The following is a 25,365-nucleotide window of genomic DNA, read 5'->3' as shown; positions in this document are numbered from 1 at the left end:
GGAGGGCAACAACCCAGCAGCAGGACCGCTAACTCCGCCTTTGTGCAAGAAGGGGTAGGAGGAGCACTGCCAGAGCCCTGCAAAATGACCTCCAGCAGGCCACAAATGTGCATTGGTCTGCTCAAATGGTCAGAAACAGACTCCATGAGGGTGGTATGAGGGCCCGCCGTCCACAGGTGGGGGTTGTGCTTACAGCCCAACACCGTGCAGGACGTTTGGCATTTGCCAGAGAACACCCAGATTGGCAAATTCGCCACTGGCGCCCTGTGCTCTTCACAGATGAAAGCAGGTTCACACTGAGCACATGTGACAGACGTGACAGAGTCTGGAGACGCTGTGGAGAACGTTCTGCTGCCTGCAACATCCTCCAGCATGGTCAGTCATGGTGTGGGGTGGCATTTCTTTGAGGGGCCGCACAGCCCTCCATGTCCTCGCCAGAGGTAGCCTGGCTGCCATTAGGTACCGAGATGAGATCCTCAGATCCCTTGTGAGACCATATGCTGGTGCGGTTGGAACTGGGTTCCTCCTAATGCAAGACAATGCTAGACCTCATGTGGCTGGAGTGTGTCAGCAGTTCCTGTAAGAGGAAGGCATTGATGCTATGGACTGGCCCACCCGTTCCCCAGACCTGAATCCAATTGAGCACATCATGTCTCGCTACATCCACCAACGCCACGTTGCACCACTATCCAGGAGTTGGCGGATGCTTTAGTCCAGGTCTGGGAGGAGATCCCTCAGGAGACCATCCACCACCTCATCAGGAGCATGCCCAGGCGTTGTAGGGAGGTCATACAGGCACGTGGAGGCCACACACACACTACTGAGCCTCACTTGTTTTAAGGACATTACATCAAAGCCTGTAGTGTGGTTTTCCACTTTAATTTTGAGTGTGACTCCAAATCCAGACCTCCATGGGTTGATAAATTTGATTTCCATTGATAATTTTTGTGTGATTTTGTTGTCAGCACATTCAACTATGTAAAGAAAAAAGTATTTAATAAGAATATTTCATTTATTCAGATCTAGGATGTGTTATTTTTGTGTTCCCTTTATTTTTTTGAGCAGTGTATATATACTGTCAAACTGGGACCTTCCTCTAGGCCAATTTAATGCAGAATTTGTTTTCTTCTGGGGATTATGAAATACATAATTTCTTAACAGAAATCGATTTTCTAAATAGGCTCAAATGTACAATATACATTTCCTCAAATCTGCTATCAGTTGACTTGCTATAAAAATATAGCATAGCTGCATTTGACTTAGAAAGACATTACCTCACCAACATAACAAAAATCCTAGCTATATTCATATCCATAATAAAAAAGTTTATTTTGCAGTATTTGACTCTGGTGACAATAAAACATTCATTGAACTTGTTAATGGGTAAGGACTTTATGGTTTCATTCTAGAAAATGCCCATTACAATGTATGTAGTGTTGAGAATGTTGAGCTGTCACATATGTCGACGCTGGAGAGACAAAGAACGTACGGTGAGTTACATTTAATTAACAACGGACATTGAACAAGACAGGAACAGCGTTAGCAAACAGAAAACATAGACAAAAACACAATCAATGCAGCAGTGGGGAACAGAGCTGGGAACTGACAAATATAGGGGAGGAAATAAACAGGTGATGAGTGAGTCCAGGTGAGTCCAATATCGCTGATGCGCGTGACGAGGGAAGGCAGGTGTGCGTGATGGATGGCAGGAGTGCGTGATGCAAGGCTCTCTGGCACCCTCAAGCTCCAGGGGGAGGGAAGAGCGGGAGCAGACGTGACATACAGTGGGGCAAAAAAGTATTTAGTCAGCCGCCAATTGTGCAAGTTCTCCCACTTAAAAAGATGAGAGAGACCTGTAATTTTCCTCATAGGTACACTTAAACTATGACAGACAAAATGAGAAAAAAAAATCAAAAAATCACATTGTAGGATTTTTAACGAATTTATTTGCAAATTATGGTTGAAAATAAGTATTTGGTCACCTACAAACAAGCAAGATTACTGGTTCTCACAGACCTGTAACTTCTTCTTCGGACGGCCCCTAAGCCATAAGGGGACGCATCACAAGCCAACTTCACTGGCAGTTCAGGGTCGTAATGCATCAGGACCTGTTCAGATGTGATGAGCCGTTTTGCCTCAAGAAATGCATTTTCACACTGTTCTGTACACGGCCATGTCCTATTCTTTTCCAGGAGCTGATTTAGAGGCTGGAGTACTGCTGAAAGGTTTGGGAGGAATCTTCTGTAGTAATTGATCAGTCCCGTGAAAGATCTCACTTCTGTGATATTTTGTGGTCGTGCTGCCTGTACCACTGCCTCGATTTTATCCTGTGTTTTGTGCAATCCATTGCTGTCGATTTCATGTCCACAGAAGACAATCTTGTCTTTGAAGAACTCACACTTCTCTAAGTTTGCCTGTAGACAATACTCTTTCAGTCTTTTCAGGACCTCTTCCAGGTTAGCCAGGTGCTCTTTGTCGGTGCGTCCTGTTATGATCATGTTATGATCATGTTATGATCATGTCATCCAGGATACACTGGGTTCCTGGGATTCCTTGTAAAATCTGGTCAATAGTTCGTTGCCAAATGGCTGGGGCCGATGCAATGCCAAAAACCAGGCGGTTATACCTGTATAGACCTTTGTGTGTGTTTATTGTCAGGCACTGTTTGGAGCTCTCTTCAACCGGTAGCTGCAGGTAAGCCTGTTTCAGATCGATTTTACTGAAGTGTTTCCCACCAGCTAGTGCAGCAAAGATGTCATCCAGACGTGGCAGGGGGTATTGGTCCACATGCAACATTGAATTCACAGTTACCTTGAAGTCCCCACACATTCTAACAGACCCGTCTTTCTTCACAATAGGAACTATGGGTGTGGCTCATTTGCTTCTGTCCACTTTCGTCAGGATCCCTGTATCCTGCAAGCGATCGATTTCCGCTTCCACCTTTGATCTCAGGGAGTATGGAACAGATCTGGCTTTGCAGAATTTTGGGGTTGCATCATCTCTCAGTACAAGTTTTGCTGTGAAGCCTTTTACTGTTCCCATCTGATCACTGAACACTGTGTTGTATTTCGTCCGCAAGTGTTCCAGTGTTTGGTCTGTACCATTCTCTTTGGACTGGAACGTGTGGAGCATTTTCAAGTCACATCAGTTCAGCTTTATTTTTGAAAGCCATTCCCTGCCAAATAATTGGGGGGGGGGGGCAGTTCCAGGCACCACATACAGCTGTAACTGCTGTGTTTGCCCCCCATACAGCATTCTGACCTGCAACGCCCCCATTGGGCTCAATCTCTCTCCTGAGTAGGTCTTCAGCAACACATTTGTGTTCTTCAGCTTGATAGCCTTAAAGTGCTCATTGTAGACAGTAGTGGAAATTATAGACACTGCAGATCCTGTGTCCAGCTCCATTTTGAGGGGTTTGCCTTCGATATCTGGTGTCACACATATTATGCTACTGCTGGGAGAAGTCACTGTGTTTAACTCCATTGTACCAATTAATCATTCATCTGAATCACTGCCACTGTTCTCTGCTAGTGCATTCACAGACCCTTTAATTTTTGCTCTGCATGCTCTTTGAATGTGCCCCCTTCTACTGTATTTGTGACAAATTTCGTCTTTAAAACGGCAGTCCTCTGTGACCATCTCTGTCACACCTGTTGCATGTTTTGGCCACACGGGGGCGCTGTCGGCTGTGTGAAAACTTGTGCAGGGAAGTTTGTGATAGGTCAGTACTTCTTTTACTTTGCAACTCAAATGCATCTTTAGTCGCGATTTCCATTGTCACAACCATTTTAACAGCCTATGCAAACGTGAGATCTGATTCTGTGAGCAAATGTTTTTGAATGTGTTCATGTTTCAGTCCACAAACAAATCCATCCCATAATGTGTCATTTAGGTTCTCTCCAAACTGGCAATGTTCCGACAGTTTCTTCAACTCTGCTACATATGTACTATCACCCTCCCCCTCATTGTGATCTCTCTTGTGGAAATAAAACGTATCGCGATGAGGAGTGGTTTAGGTGATAGGTGATTTTGCAATATCTCCACAATCTCTGTGAATGCAAGGGGTTATCTGTTATCTGTTGTTGATTAAGAGTTATAGAAAAATGCTTTAAACTCTGTAATAAAATATGATGTGAATATATGGTCTTTAAGAATGGTTGTATTCAACCTCCAATGTCTTGACTGATTGAATGCCCCGTTGAGTTTTATGTCCAGGATCACCTCAGCATGATCAGATATGACTATGCTTCCTATCCTAGCGGATAAAACAGACTGCAAAGACGTCCTGGGCATAAAAAAGTAATTATTCTAGTCTGACATCCATGAGGTGCAGAGAAAAAAGTGAACTCTCTGTTGGAGGGATGAAAAGTTCTCCAGACATCAGCATACCCCAGATCATCACAAATAGATTTAAGTGACTTATCTTGAGGAGAGAGTGAAGCTATACCGCTGGGAAACATATCAATAAGGGGGTTCAACAAGCAGTTAAAATCTCCTCCAACCACTGCAGTGTCCGAGTTTAATTCTGAAAAGTCGAGAAATACCTTAGTGAGGAAATCAGGGGGGTGGGCAGGGGGGAAGTAAATATTCATTATGGAAATGTTCTGCCCTTGTAAAGTACCATTAATTATAACAAAGCGACCAAATGTATCTTTCACACAATTCAAGACCTTAAGTGGTAAGTTATTTTTCACAAGAATTGCTACACCTCTACTTCTGGATGTAAATGATGAGAAAAACACTTGACCAAACCCCCCTTGTTGTAATTTCAGATGCTCCTTATCATCCATATGAGTTTCTTGCAGCAGGGCAATATCAATATTTTCTTTTTTCAAAAAAGACAGTACCTTCTTCCTTTTAATGGGGTTATGGCTCCCTCTAATGTTCCATGTACATACACGCAGTCTGTTACCCGCCATTGTGCTTTGACCATTCAATATCCAGACTGGATCCTACTGTAAAGGTGGGGTGGTACCTTTTTCCATGTGTTGAACTCTCCCCTATCTCACCGAGCATAAACAAACGATATGAACCCTGAACTCGAACTATACTAAACCCAAAAATTAAACATGTATAGATCCAAAAGGGGGTTTTCCCACTAGCTAACATGCAGGGGATTTCAACTTTTCAATGTAGACTCTTAAGTCCGCAGTGCCACTCAATAGCCTCATCCTTTATATATATGGAAATTAAAATCAATAGAAGATTGAGGCTCTTCCACCTAAAACCAAGCCTGGGCACCAATATAGATTCACACATATCTCAGCCTGAGCTATAGTGGCAGTTCCTTTAGCAAGAAGAATAATAAAGATACGAATATTACTGAACCGGAGTACGTGAGAACTCACACCACTGTTTCATGATCAGATCCAAATAAAAAATAAAAAGTTATCCAATGCTGCGGAGGTGCAGCTTAAAGTTATTTACCCGAGAGAGTCAATAAACGCAGCAGCCTCTTCAGGTGTGTAGAGTTGTCTAGGCGATCCGTTGACCATAATCTTCAATGTGGCCGGGTACAGCAGTGCGTAGTCCATCTTCATTCTCCTGAGTCGAGCCTTGGCCTCATCAAACGCTTTGCGTCTTCGTACAACCGCTGTGGAATAATCATTGAAGAATGAGACCTTTGGACCATTACGTTGACTATCATCAGAGCCGATGTTTCTAGCCGCATCCATGACGCGCTGCTTGTTGGTGAAGTTGTGGAACTTTATAACCACCGGCGTGGGCGCTGGTTGGGACCGGGTATCGGTGCTTGAGATCGATGGGCTCTGTCCAGCTTCACATGACCAGCCTTAGTGTCCATTTGTAGGTAGCCAGGGATCCATTCCTCAAAGAATTTACTGAACGTGTCCCTTCAGAATTTTCCGGGACTCCCACAACACGAATATTGCATCTGCGTCCTCGATTATCCAAGTCGTCAATGTGCTCCGCCATTTCGCGCACCTGTTTCTCAAGTGCTTTTATCTTAGTGTCCATAGATGTAGTTGAAGTTTCCACTGTAGCAATTGGAAGAATTGGAAGAATTCCGCCTCATCAACACGTTTGACAACAGTCTGTACTTCAGCTGAATGGCCTGCTATTGCTTCCAAGACCGTTCTTATCTTAACATCGATCACTTTAGTAATGTTATCAGTCATCTTTTGAATCACCAGGTCCATTGTGCCTGGATCCGCAATGGTGTTAGCTTCGCTAACGTTAGCTAGCTCTTCCTGCACATCTACAGGGATGGTGGTTTTGGTCGAGTTCTTAGCAGTTCTGTTGGGCATGTTGTCGGAGATTTTTGAGAAATAGCCGTCAAGACTCATTGTAGGATAACTTATTTAGCCAATTCTACCACTTTTCAAGCTAGGAGATTAATGTAAAAATATAAATTTCCGAATGCCACGGGAGATCGCTGAAAAACAGTGTTCTCTCTACGGCGCCATTTTGTCCCCTCAGGCATAGTTTTATTACCAGGCGAGGTCCATTATCAGATCTGACCCATATGATTGAGTCATTGAAACCCATGTTACCTTCAAACACACACACACACAGCACAGTCATTATTTGACTGATATTTGTTGTGTTTCTGGAAGTTATTTTGTCATTAATGATTCCAGGTACATAGGTTCCACAAGGTAGGAGTGTACCCCCTGCTACTCCTCATCAAGAGGAAGAAGGATAACATTTTGTTGTCAACTGCACTGTGTCCTCACAGTGGTATGATGAATCAGACCTCAATGGCAGCCATCCAAAGGTTGTATGAGGCAATTGTGAAAGGTATTTGGACAGAAATATGTATGTTTGTCTACCTTAATACCCTATCCCTCAACCATCACATCCGTCAGACTGTAAAAAACAAACGATTGCACTTAGGCAAATTCGCCAAAGTCAGCCCCTCCCTTTCCTGTCCTGCCGGCCGAAACTCTCATCCATGCTTTCTTCTTCTCCTGAATAGACTATTGCAACTCACTACTCCCCGGCACTAACACAAACTCCCTCGATAAGATCCAAATGGTTCAAAACTCAGCAGCCCGTCTTCTAACCCACTAAATCATCCTGGCAGCCCATCTTCTAACCCACTAAATCATCCTGGCAGCCCGTCTTCTAACCCACTAAATCATCTTGGCAGCCTGTCTTCTAACCCACTAAATCATCCTGGCAGCACATATTCTAACCCACTAAATCATCCTGGCAGCCTGTTTTCTAACCCACTAAATCATCCTGGCAGCACATCCTCTAACCCACTAAATCATCCTGGCAGCCTGTCTTCTAACCCACTAAATCATCCTGGCAGCACATCTTCTAACCCACTAAATCATCCTGGCAGCACATCTTCTAACCCACTAAATCATCCTGGCAGCACATCTTCTAACCCACTAAATCATCCTGGCAGCACATCTTCTAACCCACTAAATCATCCTGGCAGCCTGTCTTCTAACCCACTAAATCATCCTGGCAGCCCATCTTCTAACCCACTAAATCATCCTGGCAGCACATCTTCTAACCCACTAAATCATCCTGGCAGCCCATCTTCTAACCCACTAAATCATCCTGGCAGCCCATCTTCTAACCCACTAAATCATCCTGGCAACACATCTTCTAACCCACTAAATCATCCTGGCAGCACATCTTCTAACCCACTAAATCATCCTGGCAGCCCGTCTTCTAACCCACTAAATCATCCTGGCAGCCTGTCTTCTAACCCACTAAATCATCCTGGCAGCACATCTTCTAACCCACTAAATCATCCTGGCAGCACATCTTCTAACCCACTAAATCATCCTGGCAGCACATCTTCTAACCCACTAAATCATCCTGGCAGCACATCTTCTAACCCACTATATCATCCTGGCAGCACATCTTCTAACCCACTAAATCATCCTGGCAGCCCATCTTCTAACCCACTAAATCATCCTGGCAGCACATCTTCTAACCCACTAAATCATCCTGGCAGCACATCTTCTAACCCACTAAATCATCCTGGCAGCACATCTTCTAACCCACTAAATCATCCTGGCAGCACATCTTCTAACCCACTAAATCATCCTGGCAGCACATCTTCTAACCCACTAATTCATCCTGGCAGCACATCTTCTAACCCACTAAATCATCCTGGCAGCAAATCTTCTAACCCACTAAATCATCCTGGCAGCACATCTTCTAACCCACTAAATCATCCTGGCAGCCCATCTTCTAACCCACTAAATCATCCTGGCAGCACATCTTCTAACCCACTAATTCATCCTGGCAGCACATCTTCTAACCCACTAAATCATCCTGGCAGCCCATCTTCTAACCCACTAATTCATCCTGGCAGCACATCTTCTAACCCACTAAATCATCCTGGCAGCACATCTTCTAACCCACTAATTCATCCTGGCAGCACATCTTCTAACCCACTAAATCATCCTGGCAGCATATCTTCTAACCCACTAAATCATCCTGGCAGCATATCTTCTAACCCACTAAATCATCCTGGCAGCCTGTTTTCTAACCCACTAATTCATCCTGGCAGCACATCTTCTAACCCACTAAATCATCCTGGCAGCCCATCTTCTAACCCACTAAATCATCCTGGCAGCACATCTTCTAACCCACTAAATCATCCTGGCAGCACATCTTCTAACCCACTAATTCATCCTGGCAGCACATCTTCTAACCCACTAAATCATCCTGGCAGCATATCACCCCCATCCTCTGTGAACTCCATTGGCTCCCTGTCTCCCACCGCAATAATAACAAGATCCTCGTGACCTAAAAAGCTCTCCCCCACCTCGCTACCCCTTACCTCTCTGACCTTCTTCTCTCCTACCAGCCCTCATGCTCTCTCCCCTCAACCACAGTTGGTCACCTTGTCATTCCCAGGTCCAAGCTCAAGAGTTTCAGTGACAGGGCATTTCTAAAAATGTGGGCACAATCAGAATGTGGACAAGATCAGGACAGAGGATGCATGTTTGCACCAAAGTATTTTGTGTAATGTTTTTCTTCCTTTTGTTTAGTCTGCTGTTGTTTAGTTAGATTATTGATTGTTTGTTAGTTTCTACAATTGTAAAGCTATGTATGTTTCATGTATAATTATTGTTATTATTAACAATAGTTCAGGCAAGCAACATTTCAACACATTCTTTTCACATATCCTGTGTAGAAGTGTATTTATAAACTGGGTGGTTCCAGCCCTGAACGCTGATTGGCTGAAAGCCTTGTTATATTAGACCGTATGACAAAACATTTATTTTTACTGCTCTAATTACATTGGTAACCAGTTTATAATAGCAATAAGGCACCTCGGGGGTTTGTGGTATATGGCCAATACACCACGGTTAAGGGCTGTATTGTTGCACTCTTCATTGCGTCATGCATAAGAACAGCCCTTAGCCATGGTATATTGCCAATATACCACACCTCCTCGGGCCTTATTGCTTAAATATACATGCTCACCTCTGCCAATTGGAAACTGTTGTCCACTTGTCTGTCCCATTTCCTTAATATGTTCTATTTTTGCAGTGGCAATCAACACCCATACCCCCACACTACAACCCTCCTCCTGTTGCTGCCCAAGAACTGTCTGATACAGTTGCCCCCCAGGAGACCAGCTTCGCCCCCATCCTCAACCAGGTTGAACCCCTGATATCCCCCACCACCCAGGAGACCTGCTTCACCCCCATCCCCAACCAGGTTGAACCCCCAATAATCCCACCACCCAGGAGACCTGCTTCATCCCCATCCCCAACCAGGTTGAACCCCCAATAATCCCACCACCCAGGAGACCTGCTTCATCCCCATCCCCAACCAGGTTGAACCCCCAATAACGCCACCACCCAGGAGACCTGCTTCACCCCCATCCCCAACCAGGTTGAACCCCCAATAACCCCACCACCCAGGAGACCAGCTACACCCTCATCCTCAACCAGGTTGAACCCCCGATATCCCCCACCACCCAGGAGACCAGCTACACCCTCATCCTCAACCAGGTTGAACCCCCAATAACCCCACCACCCAGGAGACCAGCTACACCCTCATCCTCAACCAGGTTGAACCCCCAATAACCCCACCACCCAGGAGACCAGCTACACCCTCATCCTCAACCAGGTTGAACCCCCGATATCCCCCACCACCCAGGAGACCAGCTTCACCCCCACCAAACCAAAGAAGACGGGGAGAAAGTCCAGCCACCCACAAAAAACCCTCCAACTCGCTGAGCATGACACAGTCAATCCCATCAAACCCTATCCAACTCCGACCAAGGAAGAGGAAATATGACTACTTGCAAAAAGGTAAATTAGTATCTAACTTATATTGTTTATTCATAAATGTTAATGATGCAAATAACTTCAATTATGCTTTTAATAAATGTATAAAACAATTACAGTGATTGATGGTCCCCTACTTTTCAGAAGGCAGGCATACTGTACACTCTTAGAAAGAAGGGTTCCAAAAGGGTTCTTCGGCTGTCCCCAAAGGAGAACCCTTTTTGGTTCCTGGTAGAACTCTATTGGGTTTTACATGGAACCAAAAGGGTTCTACCCGGAACCAAAAAGGGTTCTCCTATGGTGACAGCCAAATAACCATTTCTAAGAGTGTAGTCTAAGGCTAGGCATAGATGTAAAATGAATAATGCAATTGACTGTCCTGCTAACTTTATTCATGTTCTGTTGGGTGGTGATGAAATATATTAATGCATTTATTGTTTGAGTGTCCAGTGTATCCGGGACAAACGATTTTCCCTATTCTCAAGATTCTTGCCAATCGAACTTCAGAGTAGGTAAATCTGCATAACATTGACATTCCTGTGACTGTATTTACAGGCTAATCCTAGTGCAACTCCAATTGTAGTTAACTTGCAGTGCATAGACCTTGTAGTTAAAATGGCAAAATGTAACTTTCTGGGTGGCCCGACCAAATTCACATAGAAATGTTAGTTACAGATCATCATTCTACTTGAAAGCAAGTCTAAGAAGCGGTAGATCTGTTCTACCGTGTGCGTTATTTCTATGCTTCCCGTTCTTAAGTTTTGTTATTGAGTCTTTTACTTTGGTTTTGTATAACAGCTTCAAACAGCTGATATCAGCACCATGACATTGCGGTGATATTTCTGCATAGTGCAGCTTTAAAATAAAACAGACACTTGTATTTGTTTCATAATAAAGAGTCAGGAGCAGAACGTGTGGTGAAAGCCATGCTCTGGATGGTATGTTTACTTCAACTAATCTCCTAGAATGAATTGGGGATATACTGTACACTTAACACCATATGTATTGAGGATATACTGTACACTTAACACCATATGTATTGAGGATATACTGTACACTCAACACCAAATGTATTGAGGATATTCTGTACACTCAACACCATATGTATTGAGGATATACTGTACACTCAACACCATATGTATTGAGGATATACTGTACACTCAACACCATATGTATTGAGGATATACTGTACACTCAACACCATATGTATTGAGGATATACTGTACACTCAACACCATATGTATTGAGGATATACTGTACACTCAACACCATATGTATTGAGGATATACTGTACACTTAACACCATATGTATTGAGGATATACTGTACACTCAACACCAAATGTATTGAGGATATTCTGTACACTCAACACCATATGTATTGAGGATATACTGTACACTCAACACCATATGTATTGAGGATATACTGTACACTCAACACCATATGTATTGAGGATATACTGTACACTCAACACCATATGTATTGAGGATATACTGTACACTCAACACCATATGTATTGAGGATATACTGTACACTCAACACCATATGTATTGAGGATATACTGTACACTCAACACCATATGTATTTGGACAGTGAAGTTAAAATGTACAACTTGACTCTAAACTCTAGCATTTTGGATTTGAAATCATATGTTTCAGGTCACCTTTTCACAATTTAGAAATGAAATCACTTTATGTATATAGTCCCCCTAATTTGAAGAAGCCATAAGTATTTGGACAAATTCACTTAATGTGTATTAAAGTTATAGTAAATGAAACCTTTTATTTAAAATACTACATTCTGGAGTATAGATCCAAATTTCACATTTTAGCTTCACTCTCAAAATACAGTGCCTTGCGAAAGTATTCGGCCCCCTTGAACTTTGCGAACTTTTGCCACATTTCAGGCTTCAAACATAAAGATATAAAACTGTATTTTTTTGTGAAGAATCAACAACAAGTGGGACACAATCATGAAGTGGAACGACATTTATTGGATATTTCAAACTTTTTTAACAAATCAAAAACTGAAAAATTGGGCGTGTAAAATTATTCAGCCCCCTTAAGTTAATACTTTGTAGCGCCACCTTTTGCTGCGATTACAGCTGTAAGTCGCTTGGGGTAGGTCTCTATCAGTTTTGCACATCGAGAGACTGAAATTTCTTCCCATTCCTCCTTGCAAAACAGCTCGAGCTCAGTGAGGTTGGATGGAGAGCATTTGTGAACAGCAGTTTTCAGTTCTTTCCACAGATTCTCGATTGGATTCAGTTCTGGACTTTGACTTGGCCATTCTAACACCTGGATATGTTTAATTTTGAACCATTTCATTGTAGATTTTGCTTTATGTTTTGGATCATTGTCTTGTTGGAAGACAAATCTCCGTCCCAGTCTCAGGTCTTTTGCAGACTACATCAGATTTTCTTCCAGAATGGTCCTGTATTTGGCTCCATCCATCTTCCCATCAATTTTAACCATCTGCCCTGTCCCTGCTGAAGAAAAGCAGGTCCAAACCATGATGCTGCCACCACCATGTTTGACAGTGGGGATGGTGTGTTCAGGGTGATGAGCTGTGTTGCTTTTACGCCAAACATAACGTTTTGCATTGTTGCCAAAAAGTTCAATTTTGGTTTCATCTGACCAGAGCACCTTCTTCCACATGTTTGGTGTGTCTCCCAGGTGGCTTGTGGCAAACTTTAAACGACACTTTTTATGGCTATCTTTAAGAAATGGCTTTCTTCTTGCCACTCTTCCATAAAGGCCAGATTTGTGCAATATACGACTGATTGTTGTCCTATGGACAGAGTCTCCCACCTCAGCTGTAGATCTCTGCAGTTCATCCAGAGTGATCATGGGCCTCTTGGCTGCATCTCTGATCAGTCTTCTCCTTGTATGAGCAGAAAGTTTAGAGGGACGGCCAGGTCTTGGTCGATTTGCAGTGGTCTGATACTCCTTCCATTTCAATATTATCGCTTGCACAGTGCTCCTTGGGATGTTTAAAGCTTGGGAAATCTTTTTGTATCCAAATCCGGCTTTAAACTTCTTCACAACAGTATCTCAGACCTGCCTGGTGTGTTCCTTGTTCTTCATGATGCTCTCTGCGCTTTTAACGGACCTCTGAGACTATCACAGTGCAGGTGCATTTATACGGAGACTTGATTACACACAGGTGGATTGTATTTATCATCATTAGTCATTTAGGTCAACATTGGATCATTCAGAGATCCTCACTGAACTTCTGGAGAGAGTTTGCTGCACTGAAAGTAAAGGGGCTGAATAATTTTGCACGCCCAATTTTTCAGTTTTTGATTTGTTAAAAAAGATTGAAATATCCAATAAATGTTGTTCCACTTCATGATTGTGTCCCACTTATTGTTGATTCTTCACAAAAAAATACAGTTTTATATCTTTATGTTTGAAGCCTGAAATGTGGCAAAAGGTCGCAAAGTTCAAGGGGGCCGAATACTTTCGCAAGGCACTGTATATCAAAAAATTGAAAGTGGTTACATTTCGCCAAACCCATCACTCAGCTTTTAACCAAAACAGGGGAGTGTGCTTTGTTATTGTTTCAACTACCGATTACAGATTTAATAAAAATACAATTAATGAATTACAAGGCCACTGAATAACAAGGAATTGTATAGATTAATCTATTCAATCGCTCATCAATACCTGATTCTTCCTCCTCAGTGATTGGCCCAAAATGTTGCACTAGTCTGGCTCTTGATGAACTGGCCCGTGGAGCTGAAAAAAATGGTAATAAAAAGGTTTTCAATTCAAAAGATTTTCTGGAATTCTGATTCTCCTTTTGTTAAATGTGTATTTTCATCAGAGACATACAACAGTTAGAGACAGGGAAAGGTTGGATCAGACCTGCATGTAATGTATTATGTGCTGTGGGTAGATGGTACTAGACCGGCCTATGACACGGCAACAAACGTTTAATATGCTATGATACAGTATGTTTGAAAGAAAAAAGTCAGACCAGGGACCCATAAAATTAAACACCTAGACGGGATGAAACTTACCAACAGAAGTGGATGTAGTTGCCTTCCTGGTTTGAGGAACAATCTGTCCTCGCTCATCTCTTTGTCTCCATCTGAACCTAATCCCTAGAGGCGTGTTTGTCTTTTTCTTCTTATTGTCCTAAAAAGTGCATTTCAATTATCCTGGCTGGCCCACTAATAAAAGTCTCCCACAAGCATGGCTTGCTTCTGTACATATGGACCACAAGCAAGACTTTGATGTTCACATAAGGTGAAGTGATTTGTCAGCTGAGTAAAGGCACCTGCAGTAGACCCATGTTCTGGCTCACTCACACAGCTTACATGTGTAGAAGTTCACAAGGATGCTTAATAGCCTCATCCAGTTGGACTTGGGGGTCCTCAGAGGCCATACCATCTCAAAAGAAACAAAGAGAAAACTTCCAATCCTAACACATTCCTTCACATAGTAACCTCCCCCGTTTCTTTGAAGATGCAAAGGGGAATATATAGCCTAATGTTTAGGTGGCTAAAATGATATCCAAATCTACGCAAGTAATGCAACAAAAATATCCACACATTCCATGTTGTGTATGCAACTTTCTCTATTCACTTTAGTTACGTAACCTTCATTACTGGTTTATCGTTTTTTTTTAAACCAAACACTTTAACAAACACAAAACAAATGTGTATGCATGCTGTATTTCTGACAGCAAGGGACGAACTGGCGACCGACCTGTTTTGTGTCGAGGGTCCAGACATCTGGTGTGGGAGAAAAATCTATAAACAACAAATGTCACATGACCAGATAAGGTAACCATTCTTGTTCTTCTTGTAACTTTCCGGTGTTTCGCTGCTCGTCACAGGTCGACGCAGTTATTGCACATGATTTATCGTTCTCATAAACGTAGCTATTTCACACTGACGATAATTTGAACACAAGAAAGTTTCCAGTGAAAAGGTGCTTCCATTCAGAGCCTTGTATTTACACTCAGCCAGCTCATAGTACAACTCCACCCTAGCTTTAGTACGGGTTAACGTTTTGGTAATTTTGGTTGGCCAACAAAATGTAAGACTACAATGACTGCATACGTTTCCCCAAATGTTATGCGAAAAAATATATGTTTTTGGTATTGATATTTTCAGTTACATTCTGGTCAATAAAAATGGTTTACACGTTTAAAAAAATAAAAAAAATACATGGAACTACAACCGAATAAAACACCATTAGCCATCATGCATTGCTTACATTCATTCTATACTGAAACGTCTGTTCATAAAAATGGAAAACAGTACATATAGGCATACAACCACAATGTTTTAATATGGATTAAAAAAGACAAAATATCTATATATTCATAACGTAAAATAAATAAATAATGAAATCCAGGCGATCGCGTCTATGGTTGTTGCAAAGGCTTGTGTGTCGCCTACTGGTTAAATTCGTGTATTTTCGAACGAATTGAACCACACAAAAATGCACAAAAACGCATGAAATCTGCTGAAATACATTTTGTACATATATGCGCGAATTGAATGTGAGCCTGGGGTGGATATTATCATGCTATTATAGTCGGTTTGTTATGTACAATACTGATTAATCATGACGTGATCTTGCGAGACAAAACACCATTTTAAGAAGTGGCAGAGCGTCGCTCCGCTGTGCACCCGCAGCACTACACTCCTGATAATAACTGTTGGGTGACTTCGGGGTTTCAAGTAACCGCAGCTCCATGAATCAAGTGGCGCATTCAGTTGACTACACTTTTTTTAAAACCATTGCAGCAGCGCAAAAGATTCATGGCTGACCAAAATTCATAGCAGGCTAAAGCCCTGAAAGCCAGGTCCTGGTGACGTCCATAATGGACAGTAATGTCTGGCCACAACATATTGGTCTCAGGCACATTCATTTGGGACTTTTTAATGTCAAGGTGTATGCAAAGGTGGAGTAAAAATATACATTTATTGTGAAGTGCATCATTTTTATGAAATACCCTTGAAATACTGTGAAATAGGCTGTTAACTTTATATTATATTTGACTTGACAAATCCATTCTACAAGATAATCCAAATGCAGACTACAATATAAATCACAAGACAATGTAAGACAATTAAAATGACAAACAACAAACACCTCGGTATGAGTTTCAGTTAGATTTATTGTCAGTGTGCCGATATTGGATGGACATTATTCCTCGGATGACAGCTTGACAGCTGAACTCCGGTTTAGCGGTACTTCTCGGCCAGGGCCAGAGCCAGTTGCTGCAGGAACTTGTCCACGGACAGGTGGATCTCGGGGGTAAATTCCGCAGGGAAGTAGGCGGCAATGACCACAATTAGGTTGTGAGCCAGGATCTGCAAAGCAAAAGGGAAATAGATTATTTCACATTCACACAGGTAAAAACTCTAATTTTTGTTGTGTTATTTCATTTTTTAAATGATCTTACCTTGAAGTTGGTGGGGTCCACCCTCAGCTTGGTGGCGTGCAGTTCACTGAGCTTGGTCAAGAAACCAAAGAGATCGTCAATGTGGCCAACACAGTCATCGATCTGATTCATGATGGTGATGCCGTGCTTCTTCACTGGAGGGGAACCGGGGGCCACGGAAGCCCAGTGGGAGAAGTAGGCCTTGGTCTGGGGGTAGACTACGAGCATCCTGTCGTGGACATTAGAAATCAGGTGAGCCAAAATTAATCTTAAATAATCATTCGTTCGGGGCTCCTGCCCTTATTTTCGCCGACATACACTCTTAGAAAAAGGGGTTCCAAAAGGGTTCTTCGGCTGTCCCATAGGAGAACCCTTTTTGGTGCCAGTTAGAGCCTTTTTTGGTTCCGAGTATAACCCTTTTTTGTTTCAGGTAGGACCCTCTGGGAAAAGGGGTCCATATGGAACCCAAAGGGGTTCTACCTAGAAACAAAAGGGTTGTCGACTTGGAACCAAGAAGCGTTCTTCAAAGGGTCTTATGGGGACAACTGAACAACCTTTTTTTCTAAGAGTGTAGGCTACGCATTTATAGCTTCCAAATTGACTGAGGAGTTGTGTTAATAATTTGAATACATGTACCTAGTCTATAATTGATCATACATCGTTATGTAATTACCTGGAAAGAGCCTGGTCTCCAATCTCATCGGATTTAGGGAGGATCTTGCCCCAGATGGCCTTCACGTTAGCTTTGTCCTTGGCTGAGAGACTCATAGCTGCGTCTTGTCCGTTTATCCACTTAGATGAAGATGCTGAGAAAAGAAGCGTGTGAGCGTAGACTTCTCAGAGGCTGTTTTTATCGAGGCATGAAAGAAGGCACACCCGGATGTAATCTCGGCTCCGCCTCTGATTGGGAATTTGTCCAAGACATGATTCATGTTTTTTATACGTTATAATTATGCAACCGAGCCAATTCGTGTAATGCCCAATATATGACCTTGGCACATAATACTTTCGTTTGTAAAAATGTTGCCATAACAATGCATGCATTTATTTCATATAGATTGAATAACACATGTTTTTTGAAACACTTTATACCTCAATATTTTCTTTACAATTAAAGTTTAGTCTAATATTAAGGTGTAATATTAAAGTATATTAAGGTCTAATATAGCACTCATTGGTGAGTGAGTATAAGCTATGTGATTCTGTAACCTACAAAAGGTTCGATGGAAAAATCGATGGAAAGGTTTCGTTCTGGTAGCAAAACGTTGCCTATGCCTGTCACAAAACATGAAAATAACATGTAGGCTACATGCATTTGATTTCAGAAGAATTAAACAAAAAGCTTTATAGTTTCATTGAATGAAATCGTCTCATATTGAAATTGAATAGTGTCCAGTTAGAACTTATCAATACCCCGGATGAAAGCCTATAAAACGACTTGTCACCAACTGACATTTAGAATAATCATTCAAAAAGACCAGATCTATGGAACTTTCAAATGGGTGAGTCCGTCTGAATATGAAGATAAAACACGTTTTGAGTCATGCTTTTCTTTAATAGTTCACTCCCAATCTACGGGTTTCCCTAAATAAACACTTACATCAATAATTAGCATTCTATAAATATAATATTACAATTCAATGCCAATAGTGCAACGATCAACTAAAAGAACATTTATCGCTAAAGGAACCAAAATCCTTTGAAGGTCTATCTATACATTTTACTTTTTGAAATTATGTTCGATTGTATCCTTAAGTATGCATGTGTTATTGAAGGCTCATCATGACTTGTTCATTTAATCCGTATTAATTAGAACTTGGAAACGCCTAAATGACCAAGCATTATCTTTAAAGGTGGGATGAATTTGGCTCAATGCCGATATGCGCCACACTCGCGGTCCTTGCCCCCCTCAAGACTTTCATCCAATCATTTTCTGTGTTCTGTTTAGGGCGGAGATACTGAACATCAATAAATTGGACATCGCAAGAGACAAAAAGCTCAGGGATCCCTTGTAACATTTTGCAAGTACCAACGGAAATCAACAAACAAACGTCAACATGGTCGACTGGACAGATGCTGAGCGCAGTGCCATCGTAGGCCTGTGGGGAAAGATCAGCGTGGATGAGATCGGACCCCAGGCCCTGGCCAGGTACATTCTTATAATATTTATGTAGATATCATTAAATAATAACACGATAATAGTCTACCTAGAATATTTAGCACTAAGTGCGTAGTAGGAAATAGCGGTGTTCACCTTTGGTGCGATACAGACCATATTGATTGTGAAGTATAATTTTAATGGCAGCCTGTTTCATTTATTTTTAGACTTCTGATCGTGTCTCCATGGACTCAGAGACACTTCAGCACCTTCGGCAACCTGTCCACACCCGCTGCCATCATGGGTAACCCCGCCGTGGCCAAGCACGGAAAGACCGTGATGCACGGACTGGACAGAGCTGTGCAGAACCTGGATGACATCAAGAACACCTATACTGCACTGAGTGTGATGCACTCCGAGAAACTGCACGTGGATCCCGACAACTTCAGGGTGAGTATTGCACATTAACAAACTGAAACAAATAAATAAATAATTAGTCTTATGAATTAAATAGCGTAATGAGCCGATGTAAAGCTTATTCCAATATTACATTCTCCATCTGGTTCCTTCTCCACAGCTCCTTGCCGACTGCATCACCGTGTGCGTGGCCGCCAAGCTCGGTCCCGTCGTTTTCAGTGCTGATACTCAGGAAGCCTTCCAGAAGTTCCTGGCTGTCGTTGTGTCCGCTCTTGGCAGACAGTACCACTAGAGCATCACTCGACAGCATCAATATGGAAGAGAGATGACACTCCAACTCCAGTCTGTTAGGCTGGAAGCTGTGCCATAGCTACACATATTGAAAATAATAAAATACACGCAAAAGCATTTATCGTTTTGAAGTATTGTTTTTTATGGAAAACGTTCTCCTGCAATTTTACTGATGGCACAAGGTTTCTACACTCTATGTGTGTAGAATGTGAATGTGAATGAAAAAAACTGTTTTGATTATGGTTTTCATACACATACTCTGTCCAAAATCTGGAAGCCTATGGGATATTCATTGATGAGGTCGGGAAAGAGGATGGCAAAACATGTCATTGAGTTAATAAAGCCGCATACGAACATGTTTTTTTTAGCCCCTTGGGTTCTGCCATAGTTATATTAGAAGTGCCGATCCAAGAAGGCTCAAGGTCATTGGCCACAGATAGAGCGATATCAAATCGCGTTATATCTACAGTAGCTTTGATTGGACTGATCATCAGTCATCCGTTGTCATCAAGTTGACATTCTACTGACAAATCCTTTGTAATCATTGTCAATTAAGATAAATAATGAAGAGAAATTATAGAAAAATACATCGGTGCTCATCGGCCATTGTACATAAATATTACTTAACAAGTTGGAAATCGCAAATTCAACAATGTCGAAATGACGGATTGCATTTTTATCCGTTTCCTTCCCTTTACGGCTTAGTTTGTACATATCAATTGTCAGTAGAAACGACATTTGCTTTTTGTTTTTATATGTAGTGGCTTTCCTGGCATGCATCCCACTTTTTTAGTTTTTGCCCCACCATGATTTAAAAGATCTAAAAGATGATTTGTGAGTTTTACTTAATAGGCGCATTGATTGATGCGGCATCTTTTTTGGCAACTAATGCAGGACTATTCAAACAAATCCGATGATGGTGAGTCACATACAAAATAGTGTTCCAAGAATTATTGCATCAATTCACATAGTCCCATCAAACAAAGTTTGCGGTGCAAAACTGCATATGAATTTAAATACTTTCATGTGTAATCTTTTCCCCCATATGTTAGGCTACGTCTGCGCCTAACCTGCGGGTAAAACCAAGCCTGCGCGTTAAAACGATCAGGAACAAGGGCGTGCAACAAAAACCCGAGAGACTATCCTACTAGTAGGCCTACGAGACTAAATCTCCACAAATGTATAAAAAAAGACATGTTTGTACGAAATAGTAAAACCATTTAACTTACAGACATTTAGGTTCAGAGATGCGCAAGGATACTTTATTATTACAAAATAATCCTAATTACTAAAGTATCAAAATAAACTACAAAATGCCGCCGTGCCGAAAGGTGTTTTGGTTGAAAGAAAGTCGAGGCACGAAACTTCCAGAATGAGAGTGAGTGTGTGTGTGGTATATACAGAAAAACACGTGTTCGTTTTTCAAAGTCAATTTCACTTCCAAATTCACTGCATTGAAAATACAAAATAGCCTATTCTATGGAGTATCTTGTTTATTTTTAAAAGTTATTAAAATATTGTACATTCATGTAGGTCTAAAATACATATTTGTTCGTCTCTGAATAGGTTTTCATTGTGCCTCTACCAACTTCATATAGTCCATTCAGTTTACCAACACATCTGTAACTACTCCAGATTCATCAAATATTAAATGAGGTCAGCAAAATGCATGTTACACGTATTAGATAGGCTAACCAAAGTTATGGAGAAGAACATAGTGAACTAGTGGATGGTGCGCCTAAAGCACTATTTAGTACTTAATCCCTTCCTTTCTTCATGCAATGTATTCAATCTAGATGTGATAGTGATTAAATTTAAATATCACTTTGTGATGGTGAACTGTGGTGGAATAAGCACACAACAGAGGACGTAACTTAATTCATTGCCTGTTTATTTTGTGATAACAACAGAGCAGAAACAGGAGTCCAAGTTTGGACTTTCATGATGGTTTTATCTGTATCTGTCAGCCAGGGCAGCGGACACGGCAGCAAGGAATTTATCCACAGCAATGTGCACTTCGGGAGTGAAATCCGCAGGGAAGTGAATAGCCAGGGTCACAAGGATGTTGTGGGACAGAATCTGAAAAGTATATTTTAAAAGTTAATATTGAAGGATTAAGCCATAGCAACAGACATAGTTGATGTCGAGAGTGATCAATATACAAACAATAGGTTATCTGGGGCCAACCTTGAAGTTTCCAGGGTCAACGCGCAGCGTGAAGGCGTGCAGATCGCTGAGAGCACTCATTCCCCCCACGAGGTTGTCCATCAGTCCGACTGCTTCACCAATTGCACCCATGATGACGCCTCCATGCTTCTTGACTGGGGCAGAGCCGGGGCTCAGGTCAGCCCATTCGGAGAAGTAGGTCTTAGTCTGTGGGTAGGCAGTCAGCATCCTACAAAGCAAGGTACAGAATATTTCGTATTATAGGCGTTTGTATTAGATGCTGAACTTCTAAGCTTTATGCATATCATATTTCTCCCATTGTCTGCCTACAATGTAATGAAAGTAGTTGCCTAATTGTATGTTAAAATGCTTATTCGGGGTAGGCACATAGGCCGCTGTCAGCAGGTTAAACACAGCCATTCTCATCATTCATTCATTAAGAAGGCTTACCTTCCCAAAGCCTCAGCGCCGATGACATCTGCCTTTCCTTTAATCTTGCTCCAGAAGGCATTGACCACAGATTTGTCCTTTGCTGTCAGACTCATTTTGCTCCTTTTTGATTGACCTGTATTAAATCTACGAGGAATTAACTGAAGATGACTGCCTATACAACTAGGTCCCTTTATATTACAGTAGATCGGCAGACACGCCCAGCTACTGTTGGACACTCCCCTTACTCTGTAACCATCCTGATCAAAATCCAATAGTAAGATCCGTTATCTTGGCTTTTGTCAAATATTAAGTTAGCGTTTTTATACTGAACATTCCAATAAGATGTCAGAGGTCTATGTTTCTAATAATATCCATCGTTCACTTTGTTCCTTTTTGCGCAATGCATATTAAATTGTAGGCCAACCAGATGCAACAATTGTACAGCTTGATAAATATTTATTTTTGTTGCATAAAACGTATTATTTCAGTGTATTCAAGCGTATATTTCCAATAGGTTCATTCTAAAGTCGCAGCTGTTTTTGCCAAAATAACTATAAATTAAATATTTGGTTATTTGGCAAAATTTCATTTTATATCCTAAATAACGTTAAATAATTATTTTGGCGTTTATGAAACATTAAGTTTGAATTTCCATATTAAACCCTTCAATAAGATGTCATAGGACTATGTTTCTAATAATGTCCATCATTATGCCTAATTAACTTTATTTTTGAAGCCTAAAATGTAATCTTCTGAATGTACTGTATCTGAAAAGTACTGAATGCATTTAAATCAATTGCACCAGATGAAACAGATGTCAAGAATTTGGCAATTTTTTTATAAAGATAATTATTACTATTTTTATTTCCTTTTTTCGTTGCATAAAAGGAAATATTTCAGAGTAGTCTAATCGAGCATATATTTCCAATAAAGTAATTCAAAAGATAAAGCTTCATTGGCTATTTGAAATTCAACAGGCCTAGATTTTGACGCAAACTTTGTTCTATCCTACATTATGTCAAATAAGTAAAGGTAGGCTATATATTTGATTGGAGAGTTCTTTAATATATATTACATTTGTAAATTATATTGTAAAATCAGATCCACCTTCAAAGACCTGCGTTCAATTGGAAAATATTCATTCAAAGTGACGTGTTTCACAATTATATTTCTTATTTAACCTTATTTAACTAGGCAAGTCAGTTAAAGAACAAATTCGTATTTACAGTGACGGCCTGTATCTATGATATGACTACTCTGGGATTGGAAGTTGGATATGATTCCCAATTATAAGGTTGATTGGATTTCGAATGATGATTGACAAAAAAAAGTCAGAGGAAGACAGAGGTCATGCGAGGACATGGGTACACACCTATCTGCAAATAATACAGGACATTCCTGCTTATCATTTTTAATGTCTTGAAATAAATAACTTATAAAGGCGGGTCCGTTCTGAATACCCCGATAAAAAAAAGGAAGGCATAATTTTGTCGTAGATAAGAAACTGTGCCAAATAGTAGGCCGGAATTGGCTGGAATTATCACATAATCCAAATTCATATTTTTTTCTTCATTTGCATAGCCTTATACACTGCAATGAAGGACATGTAATCTAGATAAATAGGCCTATATATAGTTTTACATATGCTTCCAGCTTTTAGGATCTAACCTACAGACTTGATTCTTTAACAACTAATAAATTAACATTTACTGTTTAACAGATACATGATTAGAATTGATGTCATCAAGTTCGAGAGCTGAAGCGCTCACTTTGCCAATACTGATCTTTACCAGAGCCAATCATATGCGCCCCCTCCAGTGGGCGGAGTGCACTCGTAGATATAAATAGTAGACACAAAGTGTCTCCCTACACAAGACATTCATTTGTTGAATCTAGTTGGAAAACCGGAGATCAAACACTGACAACATGGCTGACTGGACAGACGCCGAGAAGAGCACCATCAGTGCCGTCTGGGGCAAAGTAGATATCAATGAGGTCGGACCACTTGCTCTGGGAAGGTAGGTTATGGCTTCAGCCTCATTCAAATATATCATCTAATATAGTTTATAGTGGAGATCATGTCTAATTATAACAATATTATACTTGTCCTGTTATCTTATTAATATTGAGTTGATATTAAGTTTGAATGGAGCATGTTAGAGTATTTATTAACTAGACATATAATTGAAATACATTTGAAATAATTCATATATTTCGGTGTTCTTGCAATGACAGAGTCCTGATCGTCTACCCCTGGACTCAGCGTTATTTCGGCTCTTTCGGAGATGTGTCCACTGCGGCAGCAATCATGGGCAACCCCAAAGTTGCTGCTCATGGCAGGGTCGTGTGTGGAGCTCTGGATAAAGCTGTGAAGAACATGGGCAACATCTTGGCCACATACAAGACACTGAGCGAGACCCACGCCAACAAACTCTTCGTCGACCCTGACAATTTCAGGGTAGGCCTTCTCTCTTGAGAAATATGCTTATATTTTAGGCTTTACTGGTGTAAGCCTACACATAACAATCAGAGCAACACGTATAATTACAAAAAGGTCTAACAAAACCGACAGTCTTATTTAACATCTTCCTTCTTTGTCTTTTGTCTACAGGTGTTGGCTGACGTCCTCACAATTGTCATTGCCGCCAAGTTCGGAGCCGCTTTCACTCCTGAAATCCAGGCAACCTGGCAGAAGTTCATGAAAGTCGTTGTCGCAGCCATGGGCAGTCGGTACTTCTAAATGCACCCCAGACAAATGATTATATTCTGATATTCCTGCCTGAGTGAAAATAAAGACATCGAAACAAACTATTGTATTCATAAAAAACTATTTTTTTTAGAGTGTGTGTGTGTGTGTGGGGGGGGGGGGGGATTCTTAAATTCTTACCAATAGAGCACTGAGAGCAGCCAAAGTGCATGGTTAGATGCTTTTTTGCCCTTCCGCGTCACTTCATTTACAGAACATCTCTGCTAAACTTAGAATCAAGATGTCTAGCATGTGGGTGACTGCGGATAACATCAGAACGAAGCTGACTACAACAACAAAAAATGTTGCCGAAGTATCTGCAGTTTTTACAAACAAGTGAAGGATAAAATTATAGTTCAAATGAAAACCGAGATGGCTGTATTAAAAAACAGTCTACATGCATGGGCTTTTTCAACCATATTTAACTCAATTTCATTTTACTTAACCAGGCAAGGCAGTTAAGAACAAATTCTTATTTTCAATGACGGCCTAGGAACAGTGGGTTAACTGCCTGTCCAGGGGCAGAACGACAGATTTGTACCTTGTCAGCTCGGGGGTTTGAACTTGCAACCTTCCAGC

General features: G+C 41.2%; 4 protein-coding genes and 1 long non-coding RNA gene across 6 annotated transcripts; 2 read left to right on the top strand and 3 right to left on the bottom strand.

Annotated features, from left to right (window-relative positions):
• Window positions 1-1,304: 1,304 nt before the first annotated feature.
• Window positions 1,305-15,248, bottom strand: LOC135554136 (uncharacterized). Of its 2 annotated transcripts, XR_010457657.1 has the most exons (4): window positions 14,947-15,248; window positions 14,256-14,628; window positions 13,900-13,971; window positions 1,305-1,744 (listed from the first exon to the last, which is right to left on the bottom strand). It is a non-coding gene; the product is annotated as an uncharacterized LOC135554136 (long non-coding RNA). The 2 variants fall into 2 exon arrangements; XR_010457656.1 differs by lacking the exon at window positions 14,947-15,248 and having other exon boundaries at window positions 14,256-14,939.
• A 1,103-nt stretch (window positions 15,249-16,351) lies between these two features.
• On the bottom strand, window positions 16,352-17,477 carry LOC135554132 (hemoglobin subunit alpha-4). The gene is made up of 3 exons (XM_064986207.1): window positions 17,310-17,477; window positions 16,658-16,865; window positions 16,352-16,565 (listed from the first exon to the last, which is right to left on the bottom strand). The coding sequence occupies exons 1-3, from the start codon at window positions 17,402-17,404 to the stop codon at window positions 16,437-16,439; spliced, it is 432 nt and encodes a 143-aa protein (XP_064842279.1). The 5' UTR covers window positions 17,405-17,477; the 3' UTR covers window positions 16,352-16,436.
• A 1,139-nt stretch (window positions 17,478-18,616) lies between these two features.
• Window positions 18,617-19,559, top strand: LOC135554130 (hemoglobin subunit beta-4). The gene is made up of 3 exons (XM_064986205.1): window positions 18,617-18,785; window positions 18,962-19,184; window positions 19,312-19,559. The coding sequence occupies exons 1-3, from the start codon at window positions 18,694-18,696 to the stop codon at window positions 19,441-19,443; spliced, it is 447 nt and encodes a 148-aa protein (XP_064842277.1). The 5' UTR covers window positions 18,617-18,693; the 3' UTR covers window positions 19,444-19,559.
• Window positions 19,560-21,316: 1,757 nt separating this feature from the next.
• On the bottom strand, window positions 21,317-22,210 carry LOC135554133 (hemoglobin subunit alpha-like). Its single transcript, XM_064986208.1, has 3 exons — window positions 22,059-22,210; window positions 21,630-21,837; window positions 21,317-21,521 (listed from the first exon to the last, which is right to left on the bottom strand). Exons 1-3 carry the CDS (start codon window positions 22,151-22,153, stop codon window positions 21,393-21,395), a joined length of 432 nt encoding a protein of 143 aa, XP_064842280.1. The 5' UTR covers window positions 22,154-22,210; the 3' UTR covers window positions 21,317-21,392.
• Window positions 22,211-23,901: 1,691 nt separating this feature from the next.
• Window positions 23,902-24,849, top strand: LOC135554131 (hemoglobin subunit beta-1-like). Its single transcript, XM_064986206.1, has 3 exons — window positions 23,902-24,058; window positions 24,276-24,498; window positions 24,652-24,849. Exons 1-3 carry the CDS (start codon window positions 23,967-23,969, stop codon window positions 24,778-24,780), a joined length of 444 nt encoding a protein of 147 aa, XP_064842278.1. The 5' UTR covers window positions 23,902-23,966; the 3' UTR covers window positions 24,781-24,849.
• The last annotated feature ends 516 nt before the right edge of the window (window positions 24,850-25,365 follow it).

The sequence above is a fragment of the Oncorhynchus masou genome, chromosome 14 (assembly GCF_036934945.1).
Source record: "Oncorhynchus masou masou isolate Uvic2021 chromosome 14, UVic_Omas_1.1, whole genome shotgun sequence".
Lineage (NCBI taxonomy): Eukaryota > Metazoa > Chordata > Actinopteri > Salmoniformes > Salmonidae > Oncorhynchus > Oncorhynchus masou.
The sequence above is the reverse complement of the archived record's forward strand: the minus strand, read 5'-3'. Positions and strand labels throughout refer to the sequence as shown.

Coding starts and splice junctions, on each gene's coding strand:
- LOC135554132 (XM_064986207.1), bottom strand. CDS start 17,404: ATGAGTCTCTCAGCCAAGGACAAAGCTAACGTGAAGGCCATCTGGGGC. Junction 16,866..17,309: donor GGAGACCAGGCTCTTTCCAG/GTAATTACATAA, acceptor TGTCCACGACAG/GATGCTCGTAGTCTACCCCC. Junction 16,566..16,657: donor TGGACCCCACCAACTTCAAG/GTAAGATCATTT, acceptor TTTGCTTTGCAG/ATCCTGGCTCACAACCTAAT.
- LOC135554130 (XM_064986205.1), top strand. CDS start 18,694: ATGGTCGACTGGACAGATGCTGAGCGCAGTGCCATCGTAGGCCTGTGG. Junction 18,786..18,961: donor GGACCCCAGGCCCTGGCCAG/GTACATTCTTAT, acceptor ATTTATTTTTAG/ACTTCTGATCGTGTCTCCAT. Junction 19,185..19,311: donor TGGATCCCGACAACTTCAGG/GTGAGTATTGCA, acceptor CCTTCTCCACAG/CTCCTTGCCGACTGCATCAC.
- LOC135554133 (XM_064986208.1), bottom strand. CDS start 22,153: ATGAGTCTGACAGCAAAGGACAAATCTGTGGTCAATGCCTTCTGGAGC. Junction 21,838..22,058: donor GGCGCTGAGGCTTTGGGAAG/GTAAGCCTTCTT, acceptor CTTGCTTTGTAG/GATGCTGACTGCCTACCCAC. Junction 21,522..21,629: donor TTGACCCTGGAAACTTCAAG/GTTGGCCCCAGA, acceptor TATACTTTTCAG/ATTCTGTCCCACAACATCCT.
- LOC135554131 (XM_064986206.1), top strand. CDS start 23,967: ATGGCTGACTGGACAGACGCCGAGAAGAGCACCATCAGTGCCGTCTGG. Junction 24,059..24,275: donor GGACCACTTGCTCTGGGAAG/GTAGGTTATGGC, acceptor TTGCAATGACAG/AGTCCTGATCGTCTACCCCT. Junction 24,499..24,651: donor TCGACCCTGACAATTTCAGG/GTAGGCCTTCTC, acceptor TTTTGTCTACAG/GTGTTGGCTGACGTCCTCAC.